Consider the following 24521-nt stretch of genomic DNA (forward strand, 5'->3'; position numbering starts at 1 on the left):
TAGTAGCCAGCAGAAAGGCCCACTATGCAGTGGAATGCTAGAGGTTTTGGACTTGAGATCCAAAGACTTATGGTCCTGTGCTGGAGTTGGCACAGCAAAAATGGGGGAATCCATCCATCCTACCTTCCACTAAGACTGGCATGAGCTGGCAAAGCTTCAGCCAGCCCTGTCACTCCCCTCCTCCCTGGCATCATTTAGAATTGTTCTGTCCATCAGCAAAAAACAACTATACTGTAAGGTGCAGGACTCTTATTGCTTTAGGGGATAATATTTTCATGCTGCTCTTGCTTCTTTTGTTGCTGCTAATTGCTATGTGTTACTCTCCTTTTACCTCTAGTTTACTTGGTGCTTGTTGTTACATGCAGTTTTAATTCATATTGTTAGCTGCCTGAATACTGAAAGGTGGCATAGTTATCTTTTAAAATAGGTAAAACTTCAAACCGCCTCCAGCTGCAATATAAAGTTACTACTAGTCTGGTCATAAGAGCTAGACTATGTAATTTCAAACAGTTTGAGCCCGTAGGGATGTACTATATAAATATATAAAAAATTAGTGCGTTTTAGTTGGCTGTTTCTAGACAAAGTGGATTTGGGTGATTTATATTTCCATCCATTAATAAAAATCTGGTTTAATCTAAGAGTGTAGCACTCAGCATGCCTTAAAGCAAGCAAAATGAAGCGGGGTGTGTGTGTGTGTGTGTGTGTGTGAATAAAGGCCAGGAAATCTGACAGCTTGCCCTGGCTCACACAGGAGAGAAGATACAGGCTGCAGAGTCTCCAGACAATTCTGATCATGGATTTGCTCATAGCAACAAGAGAGCCAACTATCACAGCCTCCCAGATGAAAGTTCTGCCTTCTGGTATAGCACATATTGAGAACTGGCAGTGCTACTTCAGAGGAAGAAAAGCTGGTTTCTCTATCAATTTGGGGAAAACAAAAATAATATTTAATACTAGGTTTAGGAATAAAGCATTTCTCTTGGTGTTTGCACTTCACTGTGTTTATACAGCCACATAGCACAGAAAAAGTCTCCAAATTATTATTATTATTATGAGGAGGAGGAGGAGGAGGAGGAGGAGGAGGAGTTATTTATACCACACCATTTTCCCTGGCAAGACTTAAGACTGCTTACAGATAAAAACAAGGCACTATAGTAAAAGAGCAAGGATTTTTGTAATTGATGGTTAATGTTGGACTGGCAATAAGAGGCAAAGTGCTGACCCTCATGGTCCCTTCCAACTGTACAATTCTGTGAGTCAGTACACCATGGAGTAGGCTACAACTGACTTGTAGAAATCCCAGTGCAGAGATGGAAGCTACATTTCCCAAGGAATATTTGGGAACAGCCGATGGGATCAAATGCTAATTGTATTTATGTGTTCTTAGAAACACACACACACATGGTTTTCAAATGATAATCCCAGCAGACAATTTTTTATTACATCACATTTCTAAATTTAAAATGCACCATAATTTGCATTATGTACACCAATCGAATTCACAAATTCAACAACAGAAAAGACAAATAGTGTGAAAGCAGCCAGACATTCAACTGGCTTATGCCATCAGCTCTGCTCACATGCAATCAATGTACATAAAGATTTGCAGCTCCAGAAGGTAGTGCACCTCTCCATCAAAAGGCATATGGCTCAAAAATGCATGATGGCTACCATGAATTTCAGATCTGAATCGGTACCATGTAGTCTGAGCTTGTGTGGAGGAGCCTCCCTTGCTGGATCAAGGCTCAATCATGCAATCTAATCCATAATCTTGTGTTTCAAATTATGGTGCTTTAGGTTTCTTGAAAAAAAATCTCTTTTTTGTTGTTGCTACATCTGTATTATGCTCTTTCTCAAAGTGACTGATCCACCAAGTCCATTCTTCCAACCCAAGTTTGTCACTGACCCCAAACTATTAACTAAAGGAGGATATTCTATTTACATCTAATCAGCCACCATGTGGCACTGCTACCAAGCCCAGTGCACATTGTAAAGGATGGGCTAGCAATATCTCCGGTAATTGCAAAAATAATCCTGCTTTAAAAGCAGTTTCCAGGAGTGTAATTTGCTCTTGCTTTCTAGTTATTAGGCTTATCTACTTGCAAAATGCTAATGTTTTAGAGACTAATACTTTATAGCTGAAAGTACCTTCTACCTGCTCATCTCAGACCACCTTGCAAAATGTAAACGCATTAACCTTCAGCAATTGTTTGCAAGAGGTTAAATGCATGAGAGCACGGGGATTGACTCCCAAGCTTTTCCAGGACATAAATCTCCTCGGAATTGCTGATCTCCATACCCTGTGTGGTCATTGCTAAGTGCTGAGTTGGATTCACTTAACTGTTTTGAGACACAGAGGCTGTTTATCAACTCAACAAAGGGCAATCTTAGCAAATGTGAATAACCAGCTATTTGTATCATCCTCGCATGCAATGAGACAAGCATTTCCAGATTCCCGTGACCCCATATTTCAATTGTGATGTGGGGTCAGACATGATTGTATGTAGTTGCCACATAGAGGGAGAACATGGGTCTTTCTGGTCCAGTAATGCAAATGGCTTTCAAAGGTCTCAGACAAAGGCCTTTCTCCATCCTGCTACCTGAGACTATTGAACAGCAGATGCTGGGAACTGATCCTGGGTCCTTCTGAATCCAGTGCTTTGCCTATGCTTTACCATTTGAAGCCTAGACTCTTCACTATTTGTTCTTCACATAGTTGCAACTGCCCCACCATATGCAGTCAATCTACTGCAGCAATGAGTTTTGAAAACGCCCCTGAAAACCAAGTCAGCATCTCTGATCCAATGGTGTAATGCCATAATAAAAGGATAGCTTGAAGAGTCAAGTTAATGTCAGTTGTCTAATTCTGCCCAGAAACACAGGAAATAGGATTCAAGGGATGCCAATGACCAGTGCCAGATAAGGAATTTAGTTCATCAAGGTTCTGATAACTTGGCAAAGCATTTAACAAAAGTCAGGCAAGAAGCCTTTTCATGTGTCATGTGTGCAGATTTAATGGTGCTGCACTGCTGCTCTCACCTAACTTCCTCATGTTGAGCTTGGGCGCCTGAAGACGGGAAGCCCATGCATATAGAGCTCTATGTGCATAGGCGTCCACATGAGGCCTTGATTGCCCAATAATTTCAAACTAAATGGAAGCCCATGTGAGCAGCCTTCCCCATTTCAGACATCCAGGCTCAGTGAACAGGGAGGCACACAATGTTGGGTGGTAGGGACAGCAACAGTAGCTCATTTCACCTTGATTTCACCAAGGAGACTAGAGCTTTGTTCAAATCCTGGGAGTATCCTTAATGATACTGAAGCTTCAACCTTGAACTGCTGATGGCGCTGTTGTCTAAAGGTTCAGAAACAAGGAAAGACCAGGATATGGTTTACAGTGATACTATGAAACAAACCACCAAATATCTCAACGGCTAACAAACATGTTTCCTCTATCCCTGCACCTCTTCCCTCTCATATTTTCTATTTTCCTTCCAAACTGGAAATGCCAGATGTTTCAGAGCATCAAAAATTAGCAAGCTGAATCATCACAGAAACATCTCTGATTTATTTTGATTGTATAGTCTGGCATTCTGTCAAAACCTCTATGTACTGTATGCTTGTCCATTTTGTCCAGGTCTGGTTTCTTGGAGCTTCACAATTCATTCCTTAATAGGATCGGATTTGCTCTTTAGATCAAAGCAGAAAAATCCCTCCAGATGTTGCTGGATTACAACTCCCATCCTCTCTGACCATTGGCGCAGGATTCCCATCACTGTCGTAAATGGAAACAGGAAGCGGGGACTCATATATGAAATCTACTGAATAAAAACACTTTAGTCCAGGAGTGGTGTTTCTCTCTTTTATTTAAAAACAGTGCTTCATTACCATTTGCAAAGGGTGAAGAAGGGCTCCTCCCTTGCTTAGAGTTTATAAAAGCCAGCAACATGATCAATAATTTATACACATGGATAGTAATACAAAAAAAGGAATAAAAGCTAAAGATCTAACTACTCCGACCTTCACAATTCCAGCTACTTGATAATAATAAGAGTAACCCAATGAATACTGTATGGTTTGAAAGCTACTGTACAATATGATACTTAACCAGGGGGCAGGGGTAGGGATGTTAGAGACTTCTACTTCTCCAGTGTCAACAGGGAAATGAGACCCTGGACAAGCAGCTTGGGCACCCTGGGAATTGATCCAGAGGAGGGGAGAGCGTCTAACTACAATGCATCCTATGTCCCAAGGTGATCTGGCAAGGGAGAGGTGCAGGAGACACTGCAAGAATGGGCAAATCAATTTGGGGCATTTCAGGCCTTGCACTGAAAAACTCCCAAGTATTAAATCAACTCGGGCAGTTAGTAAACTCTAAATTGTCTTGGTACCGCCCTACAGTCCTGCCTGACATTTGCCACTGGGCCAGGGTTTTGCCCCAGCTATTTACACATTATTATTTATTTATTTATTTTAAAAAAAAACTAACCCAAAATTATATCTCCAGGATTACTTTTATCTCTTTTAGACTGTAGGCAGGGTGAGCTGCCCAAACTGCAATGCATGACTATTTTGAATATATAACTAGATTCCTTGACAAGTTGCTTATTAAAGCAGCAAGAACTGGACTCCAATCTTCCGCCACTGAAAGAGAGAAAACCAAGCAAGATGCTTCCAATCATTCCTTAAAAAACAAAAATGAGGGGGAAAAACACTATTAGCTAAGTGGCATGATGAAGACTACCAGCCAAATGAATACTCCAGTGGACGGCTTTGGGGCAGGGGCGGGGGCGGGGGAACCTTGGCAGAAAAGATGGCAACTGCTGAGGAGCAGTTGTTGTTTTATTCAGTTTCCAGTCCTCCTCAACTGGCAGTGTTTAGATTCAATTTATCTGGAAGTCCTCCTAATATGTACCTGGCCACAGCCTGGAAATGTCAACTCGACAAAGTTACTGCAGAGGATTACATTATTCCCAGTGTGTTCTTTCCTCACCGTTAGTTATGGCAGACAGCTCTGAAAACTGACATCTTACTGCAGTTTGCTTCACAGAGGAGAATCGGGAGCGATGCACTGTGTGTCTTGGGATTAAACTGACCAAGGGAGGGTGAAGGAGAAGAACACCCGCAAAATACACGGAAAAGACCAGTTTTACTCGACAACCAGAAATCAGCTTGCCTCATTAACTGGAGGTTTCATTTCTTTTCATTACATAATAAAAAGCAATTTCAAAACAGGAAAGGGAGGCAGGGAGTGGGGCAGAGAAGGGTGGGCTGTTCAGACAATATCATCATCAAAATAGTGTTTTATGCAACAAAGAATCAAGTCACACTGGTGTATACTACAAACGTTTGACATTCCCAAGAGCATGACAAATAAAAACAAACACACACACACACAAACCCTTTACATTGGTTCTTCACCTTGTTCGTTAGGGTTTTCGCTTTCCTATTTTAAAACCAGTGCAAACCGGCAACACCCTATTTTAGTCTCCTTGCCCACCAACCCCAAAAGAGCTAAGGATCTCTCAGATGCTGGCATGCTGGAGGACTGGACAAGCAGCATTATATCTCCCAGATGCCCTTCCAACTCCCTCTTTAGGAGTGGGACACAGCAAAGGATACTTCGGCTAAATTTGGTTTCTACCCTTGAAATCTGAAGTGTTCCTCCACATGTATTCTAGTATTGAGGGTTGCTCTTAGGAAGACCTGCAAAGCTTTAACTTTGTACCCACATCTATAAAGGTGTTGCAGCCACTCTAGGAAGGATAACCGTATAATAGCTTACTAAAAAGCTGCAATATAACAAGACCGGTTCGTTAAGATATTCTGAGGCTTCGGAGATACCTGTAGATGGGAATGTATTGTCAAAGTGACATCGCTGACGAACACAGAAGAGGGGAAGCCTTGTTCTTTCGTTTAACAGGGAAGTGCCTTGATCAAAATCAGATTTCAGGGCATGCACAGCAGCTCAGATAAAGGCCAAGGTGACCGATGCTCAAACCAGGAATTATTTATAATGGGATGTGTTAGTAAGTCCACTTGGCCTTTCATGACCAGCACTCAGTGGTGCTCAGCTTCCTTAATGGAAGAATTACATAGCCTGGAAAATCCATTTGCATCCAAACCATCTGATATTTCAAATGCGAGAGAGCTATATGCAAACTAAATCTTTTCTCCATAATGCTAACAAAAGGCTCCCCTCATATGTGGCTGGTAATGCAGTTCAGAGGTATTTGCTGTGTCTCATTCCCCTAGCAGGAGCCCGATCCTAAACCCACCCCTGACTCCCCAACCCCCCCCCCCCCGCATCCACTTTGTGATGGAAACAGACTTCCGGAGAATATGACACTAGAAAATTTATGCAAGTCGTAAAACTTGACCTTCCTCTTAATTTTCCTTGATTTCATGTTAGCCCTGACACCCCCTCCCCTATTTCATATTTTCAACCTAACTAAAATATTTATATAAAAAAACCAACAGAAATTGTCATAAACAGCAACAAACCAAACTTTGGCTTGAAAAGCAAGACAACAAAAACAAAACGAAAACAAAAAGTGGCCAATAAGCTGGCAGTTTGGTGTCGCCTTGTTCCGGAGAATCAATAGGGTTAAGAGTAGTCTCTAGCTTAATTCAGATCTCCTCTGTCCTTCTTGCTTCAGGAACCCTGTTCAGCATCCTTGGTGCTCTCTGGCAAGCGATAAGAGGGCACTACAGGAGTGGGAGCAGAAGATGCAAGTTATGTGTAGGCTGGGTCAGCGAAGCTCCTCAATTGCGGCAACAAGGTGTCTCCGTTCCTAAGCTGGCATCACTGGTGGTGAGCAGATGATGGCAGAAGTTGAAAAGGCTTCAGCTACAAGTCCACCCCTAGCTGCCCTTTCGGGGGCGAAAGGTCACCCAGTACCAATGTAGGCAGGCCAAGGAGCCAAAGGGAATTGTGCTTCTCTAACATGTAGGGTTTTTTCAGGACAAAACTGCAGAGAGTCTGCAAGAGGTGCTGAGAGAATCAAGAAAGCTTAGAGGGCAAAGCAGGACCTCATCTGCCCCTTTTAATTTCCAAATGTTGGCGGCAGATATCTGGGAGCAGAGGCTTGCTTGTCATCACACTCATGCTTCTATAGCAATTAACAGGATAACCCACTGCATAATAAAAAGGACATTCCATGATATTTTAAAAAAATGTAAAGGAGGGGGATCCCTGGGCTCAGAGTCTTTTTGAAGACCTCACAACCTGCACTTCATATCCAAGCTGAGCAGTATGGACACAGATTTCTCTCCAGAGAGGCAGAAGATGACCCACTAAAGGCTCTGTGTTACATAATAAGTCAGAAGTTTCTTCCATTTCTAAATCATGTTTTGAAATATATTTCTGCTTGTCCCCAGATGCTGAAGCTACAAAAGGATTACTTTAAGTATAGTTTTGCAACACAAAATATCGTTCCCACTGCCTCTGCTGCTTTTCTAGGTTCATAATCCAGGCCACAATTCTTCTCTTCATGCAATTTTTTGGTGGCATACTTGCAGCAAAGCTAAGTATCTTAGGGTGAAAAGAAGAAGGATCTTGAAAACTGGGTGACTGATTAGCTCAGAGTGGCACTGATGCAAGCTCCCCCCCCCCCCCGTCGTTCTTCTATAACGTCAGGGTGTGCATGACATGGCCATCAGATTCCTTGTTATTGAAGATGTAACTCTCCACCATGGCTTCAAGTTCTGCAGTCTCTAGCAGTTGTCCCACATCTGCTGCTCCTCCAGAAAAGAAAAGAGGGGAAGGACAGGAAGAGAGGAAGACCATAGCAAGTGAAAGAAACTAAGGACAGCCTTGGTAGTGGACGTTAATCACTAAAGGGGGGCCTTATGTATAGAAGCAGTAAGATCATAAATGTGTTTCAAGTCTTGTCCCCCTAAAACCATGAACAGACGAAGTCTTTGGGCAGTTTTGAGGAGTCTTGTCTTGAAAACTCTAAAATCTTGACACTTCTAGAACTGTCCTGAGCCCGTGTTTGTCAGGTGATGATAAAAAGGGAACATTTTGCGTTTCCAAACAGCATGCAGGTTCCAGCTGCAGCCAATCAGCACTGCCCTTTGCAGGCAGAGGGGGCTTTTCCTTGTGTATCGCAGGCCTCAGGCACCAGACCCAGGTAAAATAAAATGGCTGCATGTTCCTGATTTAGTTCCATGATACTGGTTCCTAATGGTGCTCCTTAGCACTATTCATTTCTTTTTATGATTGGTAGGATAAGCTACGCATATACACACATGGAAATGCATTATGTTTACCACAGTTTTTTAAAAAAACAAAACCAAAAAACCCCCCAAAATGCACAATCTTTGGAACAAAAGAATTAAAGGCAGAAATTTAAAGGAAAAATACATATTCAAAGAACATAGTGAGGTATAAAAAAGTATTTCTCGTTTTTTTTTTCTTTTGTTTTCCTCCTCTTCTTGCTATAGAGTTCCTCTACTAGTAAATATTGCAATAGCCAGGCCTCATGAACTGGGGGGGCTGTCCCACTTGCAGGGGGCTCATGTCACTTCAGTAAGGGGCGAATCGGCTGTAGCCACCTCGGTATAAACTTGCCTGCAGAAGATAACAGACAGGGGCAGGGGAAAGATGGTGGTTAGGTGGCAGTCTCCAGCATGTGTCTATGAATATTAAGCCCCATTTACACTTCTTAGATCAAGAGCAGACAATCTGTGACGACGATAGACCCTGCCCTCCTAGTTCCTCTTTATTGTTGGTCTGTGCCCTTCTGGTTCCTAAGCCAGTTCCTCTGAGCGTCACAGCATGGATGTCTGGAAGCCAGCATACAGAGCTGAGTCTACATGACTTAAAAGCTAAACCGAAAGTTGCTCTCAAGGAATTTAAGATCATGAGCAGACGGACTACTTGTAGAAAAACTTGGGAATGCTTGAAAGCAGAAATAAAGGAAGCTGGTGGCTGCTATAGACTCAACTTCCAAACAAACCATTAGGAATAATTTACAGCCCCTCTGGCAAACACAACTCAATAAACCAATGTCCAGTTTAAAACACGGTACTTCTGATGCTTCACTTACAACCCATGACATTATCTAGAGACACTATTGCAGGCCAAGGTCTCTTGGTAAAATAAAATAAAAACTGTGAATGTGAGAGAAAAGGCATACTCACCACAGCGCCAACTCCATAGCTAGCGGCAGGGGCAAGGGCGTGGTAAGGGTCTGCTGTGTACACCCTGCCATAACTGAAGAAAGAGAAGGGGAAGGGGGCAAAGTCACTTCATAGACTTACAAGACATCTGCTTCATCAGAGAAAAAGGAAGGTGTATGGTCCCTTTTCTCAGCTCTCCATATCCGAAGAGGCAACTTATTCCAAGAAGGAATTCCTGAGTTGATACACGGGGCCGCTAACTCCAAATACTCAGAGATAACGAGCACCCAAATAGTAAAATTAAATTAAAACTTGGTCCTTAAAAAAAGTCATTCTGGACTGCTTTCGCCCACAGCAAGCAAGTTGCCTTTTGTTTCAACATGAGAGGGTCATGATTTTAGATTTCAAGAAATCCTTAATCCTGCAACCCATAAAATGGCTATAACTGATGATTCAGGTAGGTAGGCAGGCAGGCAGGCAAGAGTGAGTCTTGCAAGGAATGAGGCAGACACCATGCTTGGCACCTTAAGACACCCACCTTAAGTGGGTTCCCAAAATCCAGAGCACACACTAATGCAAAAGAGGCACATGCTGCAGGAATGCCAAACAGGGCTGTGCAATGGGAGCTTGAAGTAAAAGGTACAGAATAAGAGTGAAAGTTACACAAATTGGACTTCCAATGCAAATGCTTTGTTACTTTGTAAGCCACTCTTAATTATGAAAAACTGCTCTGTCGTAGCACAAAGTGCTTATGATCCAAGGATCTTTAACCACTTGACAACTTGCAGCCATGCCACCAGCAGAGAAATGGAGGCACGCAAAAGAATATTCTCCTATCCATTTAAAACTAGTGGCTAGTGAAGCCACAAAATGGCTGCCATTCTTCTCTGTCCCCGTCCCCCCCATGCTGCTTCATGCAGGACTTGCAGGGGGCAGGGGTGGAGATGTGTAAACGGCCTGTTTCAAATGACAAACCGAGTAATAATTTAATAGGTTGACATTTTGAGTCTGGTAGCTAATAAGGAAAGTGATGAAATAGGAGGGTTGATCCACACCACCATGTTTTTATAGTGGCCTCTTGCAATCAACACAGAGCAATAACACAATAGGTTTGCATTTCTGCTGGTCTTTGAGGAAAAGAACCAAGCACCATGCACCATGCACCATGCACCGAGCACTATCCATGATGGGGACTGAAAGGTCTGATAATTTCTACTGCAGATCAGGATTCAAGGAGGATAGAGCTGGGTTGCTGCAACTTCACAATGCCGCCCAGTGACTATCTGGGCACAATCTAGTGACAAGTCCTTTATTTAGTCACAGACAGCTATTCACAAAAACACATGTGTCAGGGGTTCAGAAGGAGAGACACAGGAGGGGGAGCAAATGGAGAGTGAGGAGGAGGAGTACGAGGGGGGCGCAGGCAGTGACAGTGGCCAGAGTTATTCCACAAGCCTCTCTAGCGAATCGGAGGACTCACAGAAGGGAGCGCCGGTGGCCAGAGCAAGGGAGATTCCAAGGGAGAAACCTCAAGAGGGAGGGGCCAGCGGGGAGTCCCTGAACAACAGCTGGAGATCAGGGCCAGCGTCTCCACCAGAGCGCAGTGGGGAGGGGGAGTCCCAGGAGTCGGGACCAGTGTCCTCACCACCAGAGGGAGGAGAGGAGTCAGGTTTGGCAACACCCACATCAGGAAGCGGGGAAACGGTCAGAAGGAAAGTCACCGGCTGGGCGCGCGCGCCAAGTTCAAATGTACAGGAGCGCGGCACAGCGGGGAGCCCGGGAAGGGAGCCAGGTCCTAAAGCCCGCCGGAGGGAGGGGCAAGACTCAGGAGGCTCCGCGTCAGAGGAGTCCAGGAAGGAGGGAACCCCAGAGGGCAGAAGGACCCAACGCAGGAAAGAGCAGCGCAAGAGGTGGAACCGGGCTAGAATCTTAAACTGGTGTGGGTGGAGCAGTGAGTCAGAGGGGACTTAGCCGGTCTAGCGTTAAGACGTGGGCCTGCGCGCCCAGAGCTTGGAAATGGAAACTAAACTTCAATAAAGACTTTTGTATATAATATCCACTGGGCGTTGGTCCTCTGTGAGCTGGGACCTAGCGGCAGTCCTGACAACATGAGAACCCACCCCTGTGATCTCTCCCTCAGTACCTGCAGTTTCCCATTCCATCCCACATCTGGTCCAGGACACAGGATGAGGGCAGCAAGGCTGGTCACCAGTGGGGCTAAAGCTGGGCCTGTTTATTGTTCTTCTTCATTAGCACAACTTGTGTGGCATCCACAACACAAGCAATATAAACTAATGCACCCTTGCATGAATTACCACTGTTCTCTCCGGCACCCAACACGTGACAATCGCAAAGGCCAGTGCCTTGTCAAAGGACTAGGAGCAGAGTTGGCTGCTTTGCTCCTGACACAAAGCCTGGCTGCCTCTTTTGGAAGAGGGAGGAAGTGATGATGTGGAACTATATGCTTAGAATGCACTCGCCACGTAACAGCTGCTAGCTACGCTGCCCAGTTGGAAGTTTGCATCCAGGGTGTGTTGGGAAGCATGGGGCAATGGAGGGCTGGGATGGAACAATACCCTTTGATCCCCAGATACATCGGAACCACCCCCTCCTTACATACCCATCGCTGTAAGCCGCTGCAGCGGCTGCAGCAGCAGTGGCTGCCGTTGCGGTAGCAGGCTGTGCATATCTGTAGGCTGCATATCCGCCCTGCAGGAAAGAAGAGAACTGACTTTATAGATACCTGTCCCCTCAAACAAAGTGGAGTCATACATACAACACATAGAGAGGAGGTGTTTCAAACTGCATCGACTCCGATGTCACATTAAATCATGAGAGGCTGCCCAACCCCCTTGCATATTTTGTCATTTCCCCCTTCCCCCAAGTGGCGGAGGGGAAATTCCGCATCACACATGTCTCGTCAGACGATTCAGATAGAAGAGACTCTGCTATGGTAGTCTCTGCAGGAGGATGAATCAGCAAGAAAAACAAAAAGAGAGATGCTGTCATCCCACCCCATGACATAACCATGGTAAAGAGAAAAAACAAAAAAAATTCCTTCCAGTAGCACCTTAAAGACCAACTAAGTTAGTTCTTGGTATGAGCTTTCGTGTGCATGCACACTTCTTCAGATACACGAAAGCTCATACCAAGAACTAACTTAGTTGGTCTTTAAGGTGCTACTGGAAGGAATTTTTTTTGTTTTGACTATGGCAGACCAACACGGCTACCTATCTGTAACGGTAAAGAGAGTTCCTTGGGAGGGAGCAAGTGTCACAAATGGTTATCATTTTAACCAGAAACATGTAGAATAACTCAAGAGATTCTCCTACTTTATTGTTGTTAGTTGAGGAAAAGGGAAAGTTTCAAGCCCAGATCCTCAAGAGAGGCATCAAGATGCACATGAACCAGTTTCATAGCCCTGATCTTCTGGGCTAGCCAGAACCGAAAGGGTAGATAACCCAAGAGACAAGCAACCAACAGAGTCATCCCTAAGGGCAGCAAATGTATAATGCAAGCTGCATGGCCACACACACACACACACACACACACACACACACACGAAAAGAATTGTCCCCAAGTAGGTTTGCTTAAATTGGATGGAGGCCTGAAATTCATCATTACAGGCACATGTACAAGGTAAAGTCAACATTTGAGAGGCAAATTCTATACATGAAAATGCATGTTGAAATGAAATCTCAAAAGCAGACTGTTAAGCTCAAACCCTATGTGTCTCCAAAGAACTAAAGTGCCATTCATATCGATGGACTTCCTTCCTGCCATCTCATTCTCCCCCATTTCTTCAGTCAATTCAGAATACCTCTCTCTGTGTGTGTGTGTCCCCCCCCTCCAGCCTCTTCTTGCTATGCCAAAGTCTTCCCACGTAAGTCTCTGCAGCAGCACTTTCTTGCTTAGGACAAAGACTATGACTGAGTCTTAGCTTGTAAGACCCTCCACTTATCCTTTATGAACTACCATATCTGTAATACAGTCTTCATCAGCGAAAAACAGCATGCTTTCCTCACCCCTCCATTAAACCCTCCACAAATCCTTTGCACCTTCTATAAACCATTTCCTGGACTACCACTACCCCATCTCTTCTCTGTATCTGCTGCTAGTCACATTTAAGCTCCCCTTACCAAGCCTCATAACCCTATTTTCTCTCATTCATGCAACTACCTGCCCATAGCCCCAACTTCTCCCTTGCACAAAACTGCCTGCCTGCCTTAACCTGAAGTCTTTAAAGAGGGACTCAGTTCAAGTCTTCATGTTGTACAGCCACATGTTGTTAGTGTTACTAATATTAGTAAATATTGCTTAAGAGTAAGACATTATGAAGAGACATTAACCAAGTTTCTTTTAATGCGTGGCTCAGCTGTACAGTATGATTTTATGGAACATTTGTGCTTTGTTGCTGGACCTTTTAAAAAGGTAAAGGTACCCCTGCCCGTACGGGCCAGTCTTGACAGACTCTAGGGTTGTGCGCTCATCTCACTCTAGAGGCCGGGAGCCAGCGCTGTCCGCAGAGACTTCCGGGTCACGTGGCCAGCGTGACAAAGCTGCATCTGGCGAGCCAGCGCAGCACACCGCTTACCTTCCCGCTGGTAAGCAGTCCCTATTTATATACTTGCACCCGGGGGTGCTTTTGAACTGCTAGGTTGGCAGGTGCTGGGACCGAGCAACGGGAGCGCACCCCGCCACGGGGATTCCAACCGCCGACCATGCGATCGGCAAGTCCTAGGCGCTGAGGTTTTACCCACAGCGCCACCCGCGTCCCCTTTTATTTTAATTTAATTGTTCTTGGAATATAATTTAACTTTTAAAAACACTAGCTTGTTCTAGGATACCATTGCAATCATGGGAAGGAAACTTCTTATTGCATCTTTTTATTTTATCATATTGATAAAATTGATCTACTTATTGCAATTTTACTGGACCAATGATATAATTAAGACAAATGATGTAAAATCAGCTTGAATATGATATCCCATGGAATGGAGAGACCTTCTTCTTTTCTAAAAGTTCCATTTCAACATCCACTCAAATGGCTTATACAGAACAGAAATTATAACAGCAAATCATGAAGCTTGAAACTACTGTCACTGAGTTAAACATCCTCTGTGTAAATAAAGAAGATATCGTGCAGGTTCTCAAGCTTGCATTATGCCAATAACCCAATAATTCCAGTAACTCAAAAGATTTCGGAAAAACTAAAAAGAATACTAACATTCCTGCAACCAACCTAGGGTTCATTCAATAAAAATATGCCATTTCACCTCACTTGTACTTTATGTTCTCTGGGATCAAAATGGCAACTACTACCTAATGAAGTGAACCGCAAGGCTGCAAAAGCCAGGTGCACGTTTTGTCCCATCTATTGCATAGTATCCATAGCTGTGCAGGGACAATTGTAATTTTCTTTTTATACTTCTGACTTTTTTTGGAGTTGCTGTATTTCGAAGAGGGGGGATGCAAGGAAGAGGGCAGTCTAAAACCAAAGAATGCAGATGTGTTAGAAGTATGGAACAGATTCATTATGAATGCAAATTCAGTATGAACACAATAGTATCTCCTCCCCATCTAGCTATTACAGGTGGAGAAGCTCATAGTAAATATTGCAAATTTTTCAGTTGTTCCACTTCTGCAGTGTACAAACCCTTGGGAAATGACTAATCTTCAAAGCTCTATTGGAGGGAAGGGGGGTCCTTCTCCCTGATTCACATGCAAGTTGCTTTACCTATCTATGGTGCATTAAGATAATTCCAAAAATAGGCACCAAAATAGTCCCCTGCTACAGCAGAGTGGAGAATTGCTCTATTGCATCTCCCTAAATAGGGAAATGACATGACACTAAGCCTCCCACAGTAGCTCTGTTTTAATTCTTTGTTAATCCCATTGTGCTGCTCACTAGTAGCTAAGAGAGAATCTTACAGTGAACAGCAGATCAAAGTAAGCTTTGATACACATTCGCAGCAATCATCCCTTTTCTTTCCTTTTTCAAAAATCAGGCTGCAGAACTACCAATGCATCTGATATTCAGGCATGCTCAGATTTAGCCAGTTCTGTCTTTGGCAACAGTGACGGCTGAGCAGCTTGCCTCAAAATGTGCCCAGCACGCTCCTTTCCCATGATATTTTTCTACTGACATTTCAGATAATCAGTTGTGTTCGGCAGGATTGAGGACATGAGGACAAGATGCAGTTTGAAAAGAAGGAAAGGTTTTCCCCATTTCAGTCTCTTTAACTTGCATTTCTTGTAAAGGAATAAAACAGAGCGGAATCAGGGTGGGAAAAGGGAATGGTGTAACATTAATTAATCAAATTTGAGAAAGAAAATGAAAACTAAGCATGCCGACATTTGGAACTAAAAACAACCAGCAAAATCACCACGTTCAGACTGATATTGGCTAGTTCTATCTATCCCAGCATTCTCTTGGGACAGCAGTTTGCCCTAGACTCTACCACAAGCTTGGTGAAGTACACAGCCTCAATAACTAGAGCGTGCAGCCACAAAGACCTGCTATTACGGAAACAGTCAGTCACCACTGGAGTTAACATTGCATACCTTAACAAGTCCCATATACACCCCAAATAAATAAATAAATAAATAAATCCCCACCCTAACCCTGACCCACACCACAAATGTTAATAATTATAACAAGCAATAACCCATCTGTTATATCAGAGAAGGGAACAGAGACTCCACTGAGAGATTTAGAGCGAGATCTTAACATTTCTTCAGCTAACTGCACAATGAATGGAGGGGAAAGGAAAAATAATTCATTGGAAAAATGAAGTTTAAAGGGTTGATGTGTATTTTCTGGTAAGCATGCACTTATGCAGAGGTGAAATTGTTAATACAAAATGGCAGGTGTGTACGTGTGAATGACTGCATCAGTGTTGATGCAAAAGACTGCAAATCCTTACTATGGGTGTGTTGAATGAAGTCAAGAGCTGGGATTAAATGAATCTCTAACATGCTTCTCACTGAAAAGGAAGGACCATGTACAAGTAGCTGTTTGTGTTGTTGATGGTGCTTGCTTGAAATTTAGCAGGTCATAATGCAACAAGAAAAAAAATATATAATGAACTTATTTCTCCAGACCAGAGGAATGTTTTAGATGTGTGTCTGTGAAACAGACGTGTAAAATCCTGGTGCAAGATTCTTCACGCAGCAGGACTTTCTGGATTTTTGCACTACTCTGAAGTTATCTGAAATTCCTTAGAGCATGCACAGGGGACCCTGCAAAACATCACCCTCCTACAATTATGGCATGTCCACGGCTCTCCCAGAAGAAGCCTGCTGACTATATCACATAGGATTATCCTGTTCTTCCCACCTCCTACCCTCAAGTATTATTTTACACTTCTCTGCAGCTACTCACAAATAACCCTAATCATCACAGGACAGCCTTTAAAGCAATATTGAGTGATCTTGTCAACCAGTGAAAGGGACAGATCATGACCAGCTGTTCTATATTTCTCTGCAGCTGGGCAGTAATGAGCATATGCTTAAAATTATTTAATCTCAATTTCTAGGTGATTTGTGCCAAATTCTCCAAATTTCAATTAGGTAAAGGACATTGACCGCATTGTCATCACCTTCAAAACCAATTGAGTTTAACTGTGAGCATGCGATGCCAGATTCCTTTCTGCCATAAACAAAGCCTCTATCGTAAAGAGGAAGCAAGGCAGGGGAGGAAGCAATGTGGTTGTGGCTGCTTAATGAGCAAATGTACGGTAAAGGAAAGGCTCTTCACATTGTATGGCTATCTGCTTCAGCATGAGGTCATATAAATGAGAGCAGCAAGGACAGGTGCTGCTTTAGCAAAGTGGGAAGCTGTCTTTAATTATGCTTTCCCATCCCATGTATACATAAGGAGCCCTACAAACTTGGGTTGTAGGGTTCTCATCTATCAGTCACATGGGATATCCTGAGCAATGTGGCAAAAACACACCAAGCTCAATTATTCTGCTTTCTGGAGGGCAACTGAAAAAGCAGGAATATAAACTACAGCTCAGAAACCAAAGGCATAACGAAACATCTCTCTGGATTTTTGAGTACCCCCCACAAAACAGCTGTGGTTTCAGTACCTGTTTCAAGCAATACAAACACTAGTTCAGCCAAACCAAAGTTTCAGTGAATACTGAAACTATTATAGGGGCTTTTGGGTACAGGCATAACTTTGCTATGTTAACTTTTTACACCTCTTCACTTTACAAGAAAATGATGCAATCGTTTATTTTATCAATATGCAAAGAAGCTTTTAAGTTGAAGAATTGTCTGATATGAACACAAGGACCATGCTTTTACACACACATACTTCTTGTGATTATTTTTGCAGTGTGAACCTTTAAGGCCTAGTATAAACTACATGGCTCCAGAGTTGATCACACACTGATATTCATGACATTGTAGAGAAACACACACAAACCACAACCATGATCCAAAATATGATTTCTGCTCCTCTCTCCTCTTGTCATGTCTTACTGTATCCTCAAGACCATGATGCTATAAGAATTTTGCAGATACTGGTGCTTTAAGGTTTTGGCATACTTGAGCACCATCTTCTAGTTCTTTTTTGTTTTCAAATAATAGTCATAGATTCCTTGCAATGTCAAAGCTGCACATAATACATTCTTTCTTCCATGTGCACAGTCATGACCATTCCAGAGTTATGTGCCCATGTGGAGAAAAAAATATAATGTGTGAACTGGAGGTCACACCACCTGCATACGACAGCAGCAATTCCTATGAATGTAGCAGCAGTGGGTGGGGCAACCTATTGCGACCACAGGAATTGCCTATGAGCTGTCAGGGCATAACTTGGGAAAGCTGAGACTGCTTTTGTGGAGAAAAACACTGAGTGTAAACTAGCTTAAGCCATGTTCAGATACAGCGTTTCACCTCCTCTGGGACACTTAATCCCATTTATAAGTTTTTAGGGAGTTTCAAAAATGTATTTACAGCTGGGTAGTGGTGGTATCTTTCCTGACAAACCAGAGCCATAGCATCAAAATCTTAAGATGACAACAATACTCTGTAACACAGCATAAATGTGAGACTAAGTGAACTAGAGACAATTACTCAGAGTAAGCAGCAAAGGATATTTACTGGAATTCTATTATGTGAACCAGCTTCTTGTCTCTAGGGCACCATCAGGACACCACTTATGCTGTTGACAGTTGCCAAATCTCAGAAAATAACTCCAGCCAATTGTTTTGATCTTTCTTTCTTTCTTTCTTTCTTTCTTTCTTTCTTTCTTTCTTTTTCTCTCCTTCCTTCCTTCCTTCCTTCCTTCCTTCCTTCCTTCCCTCCTTCTTCCTATCTTTCTAACCCTCAAATTCCAAGTGTCTACTTCCAAACTAAGTAACAGATAATAGAATGGGATCTAACCAATGCCCAGGTTTTCTTGCAAAACAGTCAGCAGGTATGCCCTGTATGAAGCATGATTATAGAACAGAAAAAAGAGAATAAAAATGTGCTTCTGCTGCACTGGTTGTGTATGGGTGACAAATCAAGGAACTTGCCTCGTTGCTTCTACTTTGGTTTAGGAAAGTTGCCCTATTTGTTATGAATGTATGGTTTGTGCAGCACTGAGATGTACTGGAGTTTTGATCACATGCTCACAAATGTATGTTGGCCTTAAAAAAAAAAAGACTCTGTTCCCATCTCTAATTTGATGTTGGAACTGTTAGTATTAATTCAAGGTTGTTGTTTTTTCACTGCAATCCACAATCTGATTGGTTGGCAGGTCACACTGGCACTCCTACCTGAGGTATTTTAGCGCTAATGATTGGTTCCTGTAAGACTATTCTATAACAGAACACAGGAAGAGCAGTTCAAAAACACAGCTGTGGAAGGAAACAATCACACAAAAAGCCCAAAGGGCTTACCAGCCTTTTCTTTCCAGAGGATGCAAGCACGCTTTTCATATATACGGTTGGTCTTTTAAGTCAGCTGCTCTAGCAAAGTAAACCAATGCTAATGGAAGCTGTTAGTTCTTAAACCTATCTTCTGCACCCTGGGGCTAGTTACCTGCATTTTTAATGCCAGAAAGCAATAAATCTTGTGGGACAGCCTTTATCATGAAAACAAAGTAGCTAAGCAGGATGATTGCCTCAGAGGAAAAAAAGGGAGAGGAGAACAGAAAAAAGGACAGTAAAATTTGGGAACAGAATGAGAAGCCAGTTTTCTCTATTTGCTCTTCTCTGCCTTTGTTATCATTCCCTCTCTTCCTTCTTCAGTTTGTCGCCACCATCTAAACTTCACGGAGGTGACTTTGCAGTCCAGTAGGTTTCCTTCACTACCTTCCTAGAACAGCTACACAACACTGATACCCTCATCATTCCCCTTACAAGAGCTATTTTCCCAGAGGCAGGAAAATGAATAGCTAGCAAGTTGTTACAAGTAAACAGCACTCGTTTTGATTCATGCCAATTAAGACAGCAGAAAGCAGATTGCTCAGAAGATATGACTGAGATGTAGCCATACATTTCAGTTCAGCTGGCAATGAAAAGCAATGGGAAAAGCTTGGTTAATCTACCTTGAGAGACTTCATTTACTCTAATTCTGATCTCTTCCTCAACCCCACAAAAGTATGGAATCCACATTGTCTATAGCTAAATGACCCATCAATGCCATTTCAGGCCTCAGGGATATTTCAGTGCCAAGGGTACTATGCGATAAAAAGAGGCGTGCAGATTCTATATACTACTAAAATAGCTGCCTGCCAAAAACAAGTCAGGTTGGGGGGGGGGGGAACCTTTCAACAAGAGTGGGGAAATTACCACACCTGACACCTTTCTTGTCATTCGCATCTCTGGCTGTGCAAGGGATGATGCTAAGCAAAAGATGCTATTCATTTGCTTGTCTCCTCACTGCATGACTAGTATCCAGCTGTCTCCTCTGTATGTGACAGCAATTTAGGAGTGCTAGCGGAAACCCAGGGTCATCCTTTTGAATTTCTACACAAATTACATATAACAGAATCTGGCCAAGGTAGGAAGCAATGCGTACATAAGATCCACAAGTAAGTGATGCCTGCATTGAGCTGAAATATCACCATCAAAATAGGATTTTCTATGTTTAGCCAGAGTGCATCACACTTGCTGCAGCTAGCCTACACAGGACAAATGTCACCTTATGAAGTTGACCAGAAGCAACTGAAGGCTGCCCCATCCATCACCAAGGGATCCATTTAAACAATGACATGATTTTAAAAATGAGGCTATTTTCTTTAGTAGGAAAAATACGACATTCTCCTGTCCTAACTGCAAGGTCTTCGTGACATCAAAGCTGTACATCTGCTGCCACTATTCAAATTAATACAAAGTGGGTGATACTGGGCTAAGTTGTATTGTCAGCAGATGCATATGGGGAGATTATTTTAACCTCTCTTATAAAGTGAGTGAGAGAGAAAGAAAGTACGCCCCTAGTTATTCTGCTTATGAGCCAGGTATCTTTGAGATGCACATGTAAATCAGAGTCCAAGAAATTCTGTGGATCAGGCTGGCTTCTTGAATCACATGGGAATGCATCACATAGGTAATGAAAAGTTTCAAGAGGTACAGTAGGATGACGACCTTTTACCTAACACTTTTGCTCAGGAGAACTACAGAGAACTAACTATGGGCCAGAATGTACCATTATATTCAGGGAATGAAGGAGCAATGTGCTACCTTTAAGTTACCCTGATACTGGTCAAGGGCAAACATTTTCTAAGAAGGCTTAGCATTCACATTTCTACACTGCGTAGGCTTTGTAAACCTTGAGTTCTCTAGGCTCCCTACATCAATAAAACCTTCGAAAGGTCCCAAGAGGGGGAATGTAAAGAAGTGATGGAAAGGAAAGATCTGAGGCCAAATCAATCCTGTTATCTATTCATTTTTTATTTTAGGGTTGAAATTACGCCAATCGGAGATGCACAGGCAAGAAGTTTTAATTTGGTAATCATCTCTCAGGTTGATTAGCAGCATATACCGTACCTGTGTGAAGAGGACACTCAACCTTGTAAATTGACCCTGGCAACGGTTAGAAAACCTAGAGGCACAGCAGATCTGGCGCCCAGGGGCAAGTGCAGTGACAGAGAAACATGCTTGCATTCTTAAATATATAAATATAAATGTATATATCCACAAGGAAGAAGAAAATCAAAGTAAATTATATTTGAAAAACGAACTAAAAACATCAACAACAACAACAATAACAAAACAAAACAAAAAAAAGGCTGGCTTATCAGGGGGGTTGGGGATGAAAAGGTTCCGGTGTGTGTACTTACATAGAGGTCAGCACCGTAAAATCCGTCCTGGTAAACCACACTGCAGAAAATCCACACAAAAACAAAACAAAAACAAAAAAACAAAACAAAAAGAACAGAAAACACATTCCGGTTATTGAGGACGGCAGCATGCACATGCATTTTACACAGGCAGGTGATGTATGAAACCATAACCTGGGCTCTCGGGCAGGAGCAAATCAGCAAGAGATTGTGTGTGCGCACGCACGCTAGACAGCTCCATGTCATCCTCCACAGCATGCAGGCGGGCAGGGCAGAAGGGGAGACAGTATGCAAAGGGGGGGATGGGGAAAGAACAATCCTTGTATCGTCATACAAAATAGTGTGTTGTCTTTCTTTTCTTTTTAAAGGACCCAGTGCCCTGAAGATGAGAAACACGACTTGAGAAACCTTGCTTCTAGCTGGTAACCTGGACCAGGGTTTTAGTTAACCCTCTAAAACACATGGACAAACTGGCTTCATGTAATGGGCTTCAGATAGTACCAACAAGTTCTTTAGGAAGAGTTCATCAAGGGCTGGAGTCCACCTAGGTCAGAAGCACACCAAAAGTTGCGTATAATTATGCATCTTGCACCCTTGTGCGATCACTTTCTGATATCCATACATCACCTGTTATATACCCTGTACATTAGACATGCGAAAAGATTTGGCTGATCACACAAGCATGCAAAGTACTTTAAAAGTACTGATTTAACACCTCAGGGCGGGGGGGAAAATCCAAATAAATACTCTTGATCCAGGCAGGCACAGCTACATGTAACCAAGAAAGAAATACCCACAATGCATTGCTTTCAAAAGCGGAGATAATTAGGTGGCTGATCTAAGGCCCAAAAATTGAAAAATAAGGGGAATCCCTGATAGTAACGACACATTCCAGAGCAGAGAGAAGCACCTGGAGAGTTTAGGTGAACAGAAGTTCTCATCTAACAGCCACTAATTAGTTTCTCCCAGCACCTCCAGAAGCGAAAAACCGGAGACGTGAAAGCCCCAACACTTACTGCAATATTTCATAGTATAAAGTACTTTGCTTTGGTAGGCCAGGGGACCAGGGGAGGACAAGGAAGGAAAAGAGGGTTTGCCACAGCCCTGGTTATGAATGCATGCTTTAGCATTGCACAGCTTTCTCCTGCTTTGTTCCTTTCGATAAGCTGTATGCTAAATTACTCATATTAAAAAGCATTAGTTCTCCATATATGAGATCCTTGGGTGCATGTCTCTGGCTTACCAGTTAATGTTATCACAGGCTAGGAGGAAGGAGGCAGTGTTACTTGTAATTTTTTCCATATGCCGACTGGAGTACAAAATGATGCCAAGATTCTCCCACTCTGATCACAACATACCCACCTACAGGAAGTTACAAACAACATAGCTTGACTGTATAGCTTGACTGTAAGTCTGCCTTATGATCACCAGGCTTCTACAGTGATGAAAGTTTAAGTGATCAGGTGGTATCCAGTCTCATTATGGTCATAATCCATTCCCTATGGACAAAGTGGCACTTTGATCTACAAAAACACAGCTGATGTGGACAAACAGGCTTGATGACACTAACTTAACAAAGAAAGTAACACTGATTCGGCAGTGAGAAAAAGGCCACTACAAGGAAGAAAATCAGGGGCCTTTCATTGCTGGGTTGAGTTTATCAGATCCATCTTGTTAACAAAGTATGTTTATGATTATTTCAACGACACCTTGTATAAGAATGAGTTGCAGAGAATCTAGTGGTTTGCTAAATTTCAGCAGTTTACCAGATGGATAAAAACACTCAGCTCTTATAAAGGTTCATTTTAAAACACTTGGGGGAGGGAATAAAAGTTATGTACTATCTAGCAGCAAGTGATTATGCCCTCAGAAAAAGAAACTTATTTGGTTCACTAGCAAAGCTGTCTCTCCCTCCCTGGCCTAGTATACTGAGACAAATTGTACCATCAAAAATTCTCTTTTCTCTACCAGAAGAAACTAAAACTCTTTATCATCTGCCGTACAGGAGTTTCCCGATTACAACCACGACAGAAGGTGAGTTATTGGTCAATTTTACAAAATTAACTAGTACAGTTATGGGCAGTTTGAGGGAGCAGCTTGCTTACTATTGTCTTTCCCCAACTAGTGTATAATTTAACATCACTTGAATAGATACAGTTCTATCTATATTCTGAGACCCATTTTGGATTGGAACTCTGACACTACGCTGGATTTAAATGTTCAATTTACATCTTATTGAGATTTCGAAGATGTTCTCCCATGTTCTATCAGGGACAGCATCTTTTCTAGGAATATTCTAGCCGTTACTATCAGGGATAACAACAAGGACAGCAAACGACTACACACGAATCACAGGATTAATTCATGGGGGAAATATCAGAGGACTGCTCTAGAAATTCTTCCTGTACAGATCAAGAAGGATGCTCCACACAGGTATTTGCTACTAATGAGAGTGGAACAGTAAGCAAGTTATAATTATACCATCTTCTATTGTAAAAGAAATGAAAATCTGGCAACTGCATATTGCTTCCCTTAACTCATTTTAAATTCTGGGCACAGCAATCCAATCTTGTTAGTTATTAAGATGTTCCAACTGAACTACCATGACCCAGAGCATTCCTATATATCACTATGACAGCAGACCAGGAATGGAGAACTTTTTTCTGCTGAGGTCCATGTTTCCTCAGTTATAATCTATGCTAGTAGCAGGCAGTGCCAAAGCCAAGGTCAAAAGAAGGCAGACTCCCCATTTTTCCTACTTCCATTCCCAGTGTTTCCCTTCCGTGCCACTGGCCAAGTTACATGCATTTTATTCAGCTGCAATTGCCCACCTCTGCAGCAGGCGATTTGGTATATAACTGCTCCCAGTCAGAGGAAGAGAGGAACAGGCTCTAACTTGCCCTGTCTAGGTGGCTTCTCTCCTGCTCAGGTTTCCTCTGAGAAGGATTTTAATCTGTGAAAGATGCTTGGAGAACAGCATTACAGACAAAGCAGGCTCCTCAGGGTGCAAAGTGAAATCTTACAACAAAAATGTCTGAGCTTCTGGCATCCTGTCAAGGCTAAAAAAACCAACAACTTTTATTTCAAAGGTGCGGGCTGCTTTACTTTTTAAATA

The 24521-nt window shown here is 42.7% G+C and overlaps 1 protein-coding gene across 29 annotated transcripts in view; it reads right to left on the reverse strand.

Moving 5' to 3' along the window:
- Window positions 1–3848: 3848 nt before the first annotated feature.
- The window catches only part of RBFOX2 (RNA binding fox-1 homolog 2), a 174653-nt gene continuing 153980 nt past the window's right edge, over window positions 3849–24521 (reverse strand). For 12 of the 29 annotated variants that reach the window (XM_083700712.1, XM_083700693.1, XM_083700689.1 and 9 more), the window contains 4 exons: window positions 21407–21446; window positions 11747–11835; window positions 9148–9220; window positions 3849–8575 (listed from right to left, as the gene is read on the reverse strand). In XM_083700712.1, the coding sequence (XP_083556838.1) occupies window positions 8531–8575; window positions 9148–9220; window positions 11747–11835; window positions 21407–21446 (247 nt within the window). In that variant the 3' untranslated portion in view covers window positions 3849–8530. Of the gene's footprint in view, window positions 8576–9147; window positions 9221–11746; window positions 11836–18899; window positions 18943–21406; window positions 21951–22649; window positions 22769–24521 lie in introns of those variants that run through there. The other 17 variants (XM_083700711.1, XM_083700710.1, XM_083700688.1 and 14 more) reach the window with 6 other exon arrangements.

The sequence above is a fragment of the Podarcis gaigeae genome (assembly GCF_964106915.1).
Source record: "Podarcis gaigeae genome assembly, chromosome: 10".
Lineage (NCBI taxonomy): Eukaryota > Metazoa > Chordata > Lepidosauria > Squamata > Lacertidae > Podarcis > Podarcis gaigeae.